Source organism: Epinephelus moara, chromosome 23 (assembly GCF_006386435.1).
Source record: "Epinephelus moara isolate mb chromosome 23, YSFRI_EMoa_1.0, whole genome shotgun sequence".
NCBI lineage: Eukaryota > Metazoa > Chordata > Actinopteri > Perciformes > Serranidae > Epinephelus > Epinephelus moara.
This window is the reverse complement of record NC_065528.1, coordinates 28,264,003-28,275,155: the sequence shown is the minus strand read 5'-3', so window position 1 is coordinate 28,275,155 and position 11,153 is coordinate 28,264,003. Positions and strand designations below refer to the sequence as shown.

The window sequence follows — 11,153 nt, the reverse complement described above, 5'->3', positions numbered from 1 at the left end:
GCTGCATGTTCTATGTGATGCTTATCAGTTTTAATCTGGAGCTCCACTTCCTTCACGTGTCTTTTTCTGTTGAGCATGAAAAGCAAAGAATGCAGAAATGTTTAATGAACTGGTTTTAAACCTGCACAGTGATTCACCGTCTTTCTGTTCCCTGAACCAGCTCTGCATCACATGCCAGGCTCCATGGGGAATTTGAGTCACTCTGTTTTTGACTTCCTCTTAAGCATTTGGAGACGTCTAGGTTGAAACTGGTTGAAAACGGAGAGGTTTTAAGACTCTAGGTGACATCTAACTGTTGCTCTTATGACATTTCAATTAATATATCTTAATGTGAAGCAGGTCTTAAAGGAGGACTATGCCAATTTTCCTGTTCATCCATCCATCCATCCATCCATTTTCATCTGCTTATCTGGGGCCAGGTCGTGGGGGCAGCAGTTCACAAAGCACCCCACACGTCCCTCTCTCCAGCAACACTTTCCAGCTCCTCCTGGGGGACCCCAAGGTGTTCCCAGGCCAGATGAGATATGTAATCCCTCCAGCGTGTTCTGGGTCTGCCCCAGGGCCTCCTAACAGTGGGACGTGCCCAGAACACCTCTAACAGGAGGCGCCCAGGAGGATCCTGATCAGATGTCTGAACCATCTCAACTGACCCCTTTCGACGTGAAGGAGCAGCGGCTCTACTCCGAGCTCCTCACCCTATCTCTAAGGCTGAGCCCAGACACATCACGGAGGAAACTCATTTCGTCTGCTTGTTTCTGCGACCTCATACGTTTGGTCACTACCCAGAGCTCACGACCATAGGTGAGGGTTGGGACGTAGATGGACCAGTAAAAAGAAAGCTTCGCCTTCAGGCTCAGCTCCCTCTTCACCACAACGGTCCAGTGCAGCGCCTGCATCACTGCAGAAGCCACACCAAACCACCGATCCATCTCACTTGTGAACAAAACCCTGAGATATTTGAACTCTCTCGCTTGAGTCAGTAACTCTCTCTCAACCCAGAGGGGGCAATTCACCGGTTTCTGGCAGAGAACCATGACCTCAGATTTGGAGGTGCTGACTCTCATTGTGACCTCTTCACACTCGGCTGCAAACCTCCCCAGTGCATGCTGGAGGTCACGGTGTGATGAAGCCAACAGAACCACATCATCTGCAAAAAGCTGCGCCAGATCCTGTCCATTACTAGCACAAACGGAGAATCGGAGACAAGGGACAACCCTGGTGGAGGCCAACACCCACCAAGAACGTGTTTGACTTTACGCCGAGTAAGCGGATGCAGCTCTCATTTTCGTCACAGGGACCTAAGGACCGTCCAGAAATATAAATGAACGTGAACAACCCAAATCCAAGAGTAAGTGTGCTTAAACTCAAATTTGTGATGTCATACAGTATAAAGTCCGGAGCTGCTCCATAGACAGTGAATTGGTAAGGATGTGATAGATGACACTGACAGCACCCAGGGTACATTTCCTGTTTCAGAACTGAGGACACTACAAGAGATTAAAGCTCATTTGGGTTTAAAAAAGAGAACAAACATTCTGTGGGTCAATAAAATCAGGCTACCATTCGCTGTCTGTGGAGCAGCTCCAGACTTTACACCGTATGACATCACAAGTTTTAGCCTCTCTTCTCTGGTTTCTGGCAACCCGGTCTTACTCCAAAATCACCGAAATCTGGTGCTTGGGTAATGACGTGTGGCGTCAGACACCGATGAAAAAGCCGTCCTTTAACGTTGCTGTTTAACAAAATCACAAATAACAAATCACCAAATCAGTGCTCTGTGAGTTGACATTCAGTCTGTAAACTATGCCAGTGAACTCATGACAAACCACCGCAATGCATTTTTAATTGGAGTTAACATACAGAGTACACTCTCACTGGTGTAAAACCAGCATATGCTTTAAAACTAAACTAAAATCTGGGGGAGTTTTTCTATTTTTTATACCTTGATCAACCAAAAATATTGATCAATATGAAACAGTTTCAGATATTCCCACTGAATGCTGCGTACATCAACAGTCTCATGTTTCAAATATAAAATAAAACACTGTGCTGTTTATCTCTGTAAAGAAAAGACAGCATTTGAGTAAAATCAGTTTTTAAACACAAGTGCAGTCCTGCAGAGACTGAATGAGAGTTAAGTCTAGGATGCAAACTGATTGGAAATTCTGCTGGGAAATGGATTTAATTTAATATAATACATTCTGTAATTTTTAATTTAATTTAATTTAATTTATGTTTTCTGTTGAGTTGAATTGAATTTTGATTTTCTTATTTTCTCTGTTGATGATTTCTGCTAGTGGTATGTGTAAGGCAGTTATTTTATTTTATTTAATATTCAGTATTTTGCAGTATTTTTTAGGTTCATGTGTTTGTCTTTCTGTCCCTGTTTAAGTACAGTAAAAAAACCTTTTTTGTCGAGGGAAATGGAAAGAGGGGAGATGACGAGTGAATGTAGAATATTTAATATTAAAGTATATGTGCATTTTGTAGAAGGTATTACACATCAAATGATAACTAAATCTGCAGGGCACAAATTATATTCAGTTCTGTCATGCAGCCTTGGTGGACCAGGACGACTACGGAAATAATTTATGTTAAATTTTAGGGTTGTTTTTAAAGCTAATTTAATTGATACTTACTCTAATTGTATTTAGATTTTTTTCTTTCTTTACATGTCAGTGTCAACGGAAGTGCATTGCATTCACTGAATTTTTAAAAAATGACACCCTATCTTATAATTACGTCATAAGATCTCATAATTACTAGATATTGTGTCATAATAATGACACAGAGTTTTGTTTTTAATGAGTCTCTGTAGGTGTCAGATGTTGCTGCGTTTTTTAATTGATTATTTATTTATATATTTAACAATTGTGTGTGTTGTTTCAAAGTCAACTCAAAACGGAGGCGCTGTTCGTCCTTTTACCGGCAGGTGGCAGCAGCTCACAACAGCGCTACAATAAATATCCCCACGAAGAAGTACAAAACCCGGAAGTGGCGTACGGTGCAGAATCAAAACAGTTAAAATTTGACAGCTCCGCTAAAGGCTGATAAAATGCAATGGGAAACGTAACTGCCACCTTCAGAAATAAACTGCACTATTTAACCAACGTGTTTAGATACTGGGGCGACTTTTTATCGGACTGTCGCGGAATGCTAATCCGAGGAAAAGGATCTTTTGGCTAGTTTTATCCGCAGCTCTTCTCTGTGTGACTAGCTAGTTAGCTTCCACGGCTAACGAAAGTTGCTCCATGGATATCTATGGGCTGAACATTACCATATATAGACCGGCCACAGAGCTCCCTCGCCGGTGAAATGTAAACGGTGACTCGCTGGGGAGGCTGACAAAGGGCAAGCAAACACAAAACTCAGCCTGAAAGGAAAAAAAAAACACACACTAGCTGCACCATGTCATCTGATAAGATTATTGCCATCGTCATGGATGACAAAACCTACGAGGTAAATAAAAAGAAGCTGATAGAGAAGAGCGACTACTTCCGTGCACTGTACAGCTCCGGGATGAGGGAGTCCACAGAGGACTCTGTGCAGCTGCAGGGACTCAGTGTCCCCGGCCTGGAGCTGGTCCTGGAATTCATCAACACCTCAAAGGTTCAGGTTGTCAACGAGACTCTGGAGGACCTGATTGAGACCGCCTCCTTCTTACAGGTCACCTCCATCCTCAAGCTCCTCACCTCCGAGATCCGGCTGGACAACTGCGTGGAGCTGTACAGCCTCTCTGAAGTTTACGGGACCCACGATCTTCGCAATGCCTGCCTCAAATACATGACCTGCTACTATCACCCCATGCTGAGGCGGCCTGAGTTCAGCAGCCTCCCCTCTGCTGTCAGAGACCAAGTCAAGGAGATGCGAATGAAAGGCACCGCCACCCTGGTAGCCATCGGAGACTTCACCTGTCTGTCCCTGGACGTGCCGGATCAGGATGAACCCTGGTCCATGCTGAGGTATGGAGAGGTGGAGCAGCGCTGGAAACCACTGGCCAACAACCTGCCTCCAGATATGATCAACGTCAGAGGATACGGCTCAGCTGTCCTCGACAACTACCTGTTCATAGTCGGTGGATACAGGATGACGAGTCAGGAGATCTCTGCAGTGCACTGCTACAACCCCTGCAGGAATGAGTGGAACCAGGTGGCACCGCTCAACCAGAAGAGGTAAAACCATGCCTACACATTTCTACTCAGATATCACAGTCACATTTCACTCACTGCGTCCTCTCCATCAGGTCCAACTTCAAGCTGCTGGCAGTACAAGGGAAGCTGTACGCTGTGGGAGGCCAGAGTCTGGGCACAGTGGAGTGTTACAGCCCAGACCAGGACTGGTGGACCTGTGTGTCCTCGATGCCCGACCCGCTGGCTGAGTTCTCTGCCTGTGAATGCCAGGGGATGATCTACGTCATGGGTGGATACACTGCAAGAGGTTGGTATAACTCAGTTCAGTGTACAGTCACACTATCACACACAAACAATGTAAACAAGTACACACCAAGAACAATAAAGGCGGACCTTACCCTGAGCCACAGTACACCTGCAGGGCCACGGATGGTGACTACAGGTGCCAACTGGGTTGTGGGTTTTCTTTTTTAAAAAGAAAAACATAATTATTATTTCTTTTATTTTATTGAATATTATTATTAGTATTTTTTATGATGTATACTAAGCATTATTTATTACATTTATTATTTTCATATTATGTGTTTTCCTCTCACTATTATTTGCTCAGTCCCTCTTCTCTCTTGTGTCTCTTCTTTATCAGCATACACACAAATTATACACATAGATTTAGGAATTTTTTAAAACTTTTAAAGCCACTTGGAGTAAAATTTAAGACCAATTTTACAATTACAGTAATCAAAATTTGTGAAAAAAGCATGAACCCACATCACCTAATTAAGGTAAGGGATTTTTTTTGCCCAAATATTTATTATAACATAAGATACGACTTTTACGGCATTCTGTAAATTATTAAAAAAATAAAAATAAAATAAAATAAAAATAAATAAATTACCAATCATTGAGATGTCACAATGCAACATCAGAAAAAAAAAGATTTATAAAAGCCTACATCCTATGTCTTAGCATTTTTAAGACTTTTAAAATATTGATTTTTCACATTTTAATACCAATTATGGCCTTATTTTTAGATTAATGAATTTAATTACTTTCAAGACTTTTTAAGGAGCCGCTGGAACCCTGACATATACACGGGTGCCCTACATAACCACCGTTGGTACAGTAACAACAGTAATTTTGTAGATCTTTAACAGCAAGAACGCTGTTATACCTGATTATTTTTTGTTTGTTTTGTCTCGTTTTGTCAATATTCCTGTTTTTTTCTGCCCCTATTTATGTATCATATGTCACTACGGTGTTTTTTTTTCTACTGCTCTTTGCACCAATAAAAGATGATAAGATAAATTAAATTAAATTAAATAAAAAAACAATATCAGCCACTCTGTGTCCTGCAGGCTGTTTGAAAGTCTTAATGCAGTTACAGTGAAAATAAGTGAAGGCCTGGATGAGTGCTGTCTCTGATGATGGTTTGTGCTCAGTATCATTTATCTCGGCTAATATAACAGGACTAATCATATCTGTACCAGTCAGTAATGTAGAAATTAACACAATCACAACTTTGCATTGAGGCATTCTTTTCCCCCGTCTCTGGTGTTTTCATAATCAGGAAACCTTGTTATGTATTATTACTTATATTCAAATAAACACAAGAAGTTTGTGCTCTAGAGAAAGGATCAGCGCTCAGTGAATAACCTAAGCCCTATGATAAGCTATTATGGCAAGGCTTAACTATACAGACNACTACCTTTCCTAGCACATTCACCATACTCTATTTCACACGCTACATAGCATAACTCCAATATAAGCTAAAGTTAAAGGAGCTAGAGAAGATAAACTCACAGGCTTTCAACAAACACAGGCTCCATATACTATATATAGGGCTGGGCAGTTTGTAGAGTTTAAACATTTGAACCGGTAACTCGTAGCAGACTAAAAGCAATCCTGCTCCTCTGCTCTTCTCTAATAACACACAAAGCTTGTCCTCTGTCTGTCTGTTTGCGTATGTGTGTCTGCTTGTCTTGCAATCGTACCAGGCTCTTACTAATATACTAATAATAATTTAAAAAAATGGACCAGACACTGAAGCTATTGTGGCAGATCGGCTTTTGGCTCGCTGGGAAGCTGATGGAGGCTTCCAGGCTCAGGGTGCTTCGCGGCGCTTCCACCTCTTGTCTAACCCCAGGGCTCTCACCCAGATGCAATACCCAAATTGGCACAGATGGATTTAACGTGAATCAGCACTCTGACATAATACTAATGTAATTGGGTCGGTACCTTTACAAAAACCTTTATCGATATTGCAGCAATATGGTAGGGTTGACTTTTGGTACTTTCTAAAAATATTGACACAATGAGATTTTTGTTCTACAATCAACAGTAATGTGGATATAATGACAAAGCAGGTAAAAGCAAATAATAGAACAGCTAGAACAGTCCATTAAGTTCAGAGAATGACATCACTTTACTGTGATGCAGCCTTTAAAAGCAGAAAAAAGACAACATGAGATCTGGTCTCAAAAAATTGTTGATCTCACTCGTCTGAGTTGGCTTCAGTTATCACAGTGCGCTCACAGTAATCTGATTTAATAGCAGCAAGTGATTATTATTTGATTTTTATTAACCTATCATGACACTGACAGGGTTTTATTTATTGGTGGACACAGGACAGGTCTGAAAAAGAACATCCCTGGTGCCGCCATGTTAGTGAGAAAGAAACACAGTTCTTTCAGTTTTGCCTCTTTGAGTTGAACATGTTTTTTGTGTGTCTGACAGACAGGAACACGAGTGTCCTCCGTTACTGCCCAACCTCTGACGCCTGGTCGGTGTTTCGGACCTGTTCGGCGCACATTCGCAAGCAGCAGATGCTCTCAGTGGAGGACACCATCTACCTGGTGGGTGGCTACACTCATGAGCTGGAGGCGGGCCCGCGGCAGCGGCGTCCCAGCCAAACGGAGGACGTGCTGACGGTGCAGTCCTACAACGTCACCACAGGGGAGTGGATCCAACTTAAGGAGAACACATCCAAGTCGGGCCTGAACCTGACGTGCACTCTTCACAATGACGGTATCTACATCATGAGCCGGGACGTCAGCCTGCCCACTAGCCTGGAGCACCGCGTCTTTCTCAAGTACAACATCTTCTCTGACGCTTGGGAGGCTTTCAGACGCTTCCCGGCTCTGGGTCAGAACATGCTGCTCTGTTCGCTTTACCTCCCCAACGTGCTGTGATCGAGAGGACTGATGGGAACAGACAGTGGAGCCCATGCGGCATTAATGTAGGCCAGTGTGTGGCTCGCTTGTTCTCGCACAGAATGGGGCTCTGTGGCATTAGTGGGAACAGTGTCCGGTTGCCAGGTTGAACGCCTCGTGACCTTTGTGCCTAAAAAAAACAAACAAAAAAACAAAAAGCACTACACTGTACATACTGCTGTGGATGCAAATACAAAGATACAATGACCACTATGAAGGTGATGAAGCGCCATGGCCCGTAGGTCAACAGCATCATAACAGCTGGTCCCAGTTTGTGACTCTCATGTGTTAACACTAAAGTGACTCAAGTTCTCTGAGAAATAATGACATGGATAGTTTGAAAAACCCTGAAGGTTGTTAAGGAACAGGTATCGCCAGTATCCTCAACGACTCTCTTAACCATCTGGGTGAAAACTTATTTAATTTGCTGCACAGTTAAAAAGATTTTTAACTTGTTTCACAACTTGCGTCTCTTGTTTCCTGTCCAGGTGGCTGGCCGGTCGCCATCTTTGTTTGGACTGGGAAGTTTGCTCTTGTTATCATGAGATCACAAAGCTTGTTTTCTTGAGATAATGAATAACAAAAATGTAACAATACATTTAAAACAAGAAAAAAATGAACAGGACAGGAAACAAGAGTCGCAAGTTGGGAAACAAATTAAAAATCTTTTTTATGGTGCAGCAGGCAGAATATTTTTCCATGCAGATGGTAGAAGAGTCTTTTAGGATTCTGGAAATATCTCAACAACAGCACTAAGTGTTATTTAATGACCTTCCCTGTCAGATAATTATTTATATAATGGATAGTTACTTCTGTCGAATGCTAATACATAAGAGGCACACAAACGGGGCTAACATAACAGCATGCTTTTAAATCTATGGGCCACAATATTCCCAATGTTTACACTCCAGATATGGCATTGGCGTACATGTTTATCCATAGTTCACTACAAACCTTAAAACACATTTCTCGTCTTTATGAACTGTACATAGCAGATAATCATAAAAAATGGCTTTGGTTTTACACTGCCAGTTTTATGGGAGTTAAACGTTCCTCGAAAGTTATCGTTTGTGATGCGACACAGCTCAGAGGGAGCTTCATGTGTTGTCCGTACACTTGCACAGTCTTATTTTCCAGTTATACACAAAGCAAAGCTTAAAGCGCAATTCCATGAAATGAACGATGCACATGTGCCTTCTGCAACCTCGATACAAAAAAACCGAAATACAAAAAAAAAAAAAGCACAAAATGCAAGACTTTGTTACATTGCCAGCAACTGACCAAAACTGCTGTGTTTGAATTTATTTCTTCTCTCTGCTGAAGCAGATTTTGTTTTTTCACTGAGGTACGTCTCAGTTCCTTGATTAAATATTGTGGGTTTGCAGACACACGAATGAGCCTCAAAGTAACATTTATTTGTGAAACTCAAAGTTTTGGGTAAATGCAGCACTTTTAATGTTTGGTTTAGTGGATTTGAGATTCTCTCTGCATTACTTATTGTTTGACAGTTTGGGAGTTTAGGTCATGATAATAAAGACAGTGTTCAGGGGTCTGGTGCGCTGTGTTTCTCTTTGAATTTATTTTCATTTCTCCACATTCTGCTTGTGTCTCTGAAGTTTGTTCTTGTTATCATGAGATCACAAAGCTAATTTTCTTGAGATAATTAATACTCGTTTTCTCGAGATAACGAAATAATTACCTCATGATCTTGAGATAACAGAGCTAAAAAAAAATACTTCAAAGCACGGCTGTTATTCTGTACACCACTATTATCTGCAGCGCCAGAGGATTAAAGCTCCAAAAGTAAATCAACAAAAAATGTAACAATAAATGTAAAAAAATAAGAAAAAATCAACAGATATTTTTCAACATGATTTAGTCCATCAAATGTACAGAAAGACATCTTTTAAATGGCAAAGAAGTCAGAAAATACTACAAAATATTCACCACAATGTCCTAGATTCCATGATGACTTTGAAAATTGCACATTTTGACTGACCAACAGTCAAAAACCCAAATGTTTGAAAATGTATAGTAATATAAAATTGTGAAACTTCGTCCTCAATCTTCAAAACGAGTGAATAATTGACATTTTTAATAAAAACATTTTTAAAAAATGACTTAAATGATTAAGTGATGACGAATAATGTCGTCAACTCCCATAAATACCATCCCACGTGACCAAAATCATCGAATAGACCCTAACATATTTCTCTCTTGGGAATATTTATGTCATTGTTAGCATCAAGGAGAGGACAATGTAAAAAATTAATTTCCTCCATTCTAGTGGCCCATTTTTATGCACCAATTTGTGCTTTATCTGCTTCAGATTAGGGTGTAAATATTTTAAATTGTTTCAAAGTAAAAGTTTTCCACTTCTTTCATGCTTTTATTTTTGGGGACGAATGCTCATGTCATCATCCCTGCAAAAAAAATGGGGGGCTGCATCAGGGGTGTAAATATAGACAGTGGAAAACAACTCTGGAGGCCAACTCAAAGCCAATTGCACAAGTTACCATCAAGTGCGGCATATACCAAGGTGATACACTGTCCCTGCTGCTGTTCTGCATAGGCTTGAACCCCTCAGCCAACTTATCAGAAAGAGTGGCTACAGATTCCACTTCCGAAGTGGGGCAACCATCAGTCACCTCCTCTACATGGATCAATCTGTAAGCCAGGAGTGAGCGAGACATTGACTCACTGATCCAGCCCACAAGGATCTGCAGCAAATACATCAAAATGTCATTCAGACTAGATAAGTGTGGTCGGATGGTGTCAAAGAGAGGGAAGACGATCAGAACTGAGAGGGTTGAGCTACCAGAGGGAATCATTGCAGATGTTCAGGACAGCTATAAATATCTTTGGGTCCCACAGGCAAATGGGAACCATGAGGAGGCCGCAAGGAAGTCAGCCACAGCCAAATACCTACACAGAGTAAAGGCAGGTCCTGGAAAGTTGGCTGAATGGAAAGAACAAGGTCGGAGCCATCGACAAGTACGCCCTGCCAGTTATCAGATACCCTGCTGGTATAATAAACTGGCCAAAGGAGGAGATAGGAAAGAGGAAGCTTCTCACAATGCATGGAGGGTTAGCATCAGAGCCACTGTCCAGGACGAAACAACCAAGACCCAGGGATACATCAGGAAGATGGCTCCCACAGATGAGCTGCTGAGTGAATACCTCAGACAGCAGAAGAGGAGGACGAACCATCATGGAAGGACAAGCCCCTGCATGGCATGTACCACAGACAGAATGAAGAAGTGGCCGACATCAAGGAATCCTACCAGTGGCTGGAAAAGGCCGGACAGAAAGACAGAAGCACTAATCACGGCAGCACAAGAACAGAAAGCAGGGGTCTACCACAGCAGACAGGACCCCAGGTGCAGGCTTTGCCAAGATGCTCCTTAGACAGTTCAGCACATAACAGCAGGGTGTAAGATGCAGGCAGGAAGAGCGTACATGGGACGCCATAACCAAGTGGCTGGCATAGTGTACAGAAACATCTGCACTGAGTATGGGCTGGAAGTCCCAAGGTCAGAATGGAAGACACCTCCTAAGGTGGTTGAGAATGACCGAGCTAAGATCCTGGGGGACTTCCAGAACCAGACTGACCAAGCGAACATCGTGTTGATGGCCCAAACAGAAGAAGACAGTGGTGATAGATGTAGCGATCCAGAGTGAGAGCAACATCAGGAAGAAGGTACACGAGCAGCTCAAAAAATACCAAGGGCTGAAAGAGGAGCTAGAAAAGATGTGGGGAGGAAAGGCAACAGTGGTGCCAGTGGTGATCGGAGCACTGGAGGTGTGACCCTCA

The 11,153-nt window shown here is 42.2% G+C and overlaps 1 protein-coding gene across 1 annotated transcript; it reads left to right on the top strand.

The window, feature by feature from the left end:
* The first annotated feature begins 2,991 nt into the window (after positions 1 to 2,991).
* Positions 2,992 to 8,889, top strand: klhl42 (kelch-like family, member 42). Its single transcript, XM_050036842.1, has 3 exons — positions 2,992 to 4,172; positions 4,244 to 4,437; positions 6,864 to 8,889. The coding sequence occupies exons 1-3, from the start codon at positions 3,409 to 3,411 to the stop codon at positions 7,316 to 7,318; spliced, it is 1,413 nt and encodes a 470-aa protein (XP_049892799.1). The 5' UTR covers positions 2,992 to 3,408; the 3' UTR covers positions 7,319 to 8,889.
* Positions 8,890 to 11,153: the final 2,264 nt, after the last annotated feature.

Excerpts from the sequence above, each read along its gene's own strand:
- klhl42 (XM_050036842.1), top strand. The coding sequence starts at position 3,409 with ATGTCATCTGATAAGATTATTGCCATCGTCATGGATGACAAAACCTAC. Across the intron at positions 4,173-4,243 it reads GCACCGCTCAACCAGAAGAG|GTCCAACTTCAAGCTGCTGG; the intron begins GTAAAACCATGC and ends CCTCTCCATCAG. Across the intron at positions 4,438-6,863 it reads GGGTGGATACACTGCAAGAG|ACAGGAACACGAGTGTCCTC; the intron begins GTTGGTATAACT and ends TGTGTCTGACAG.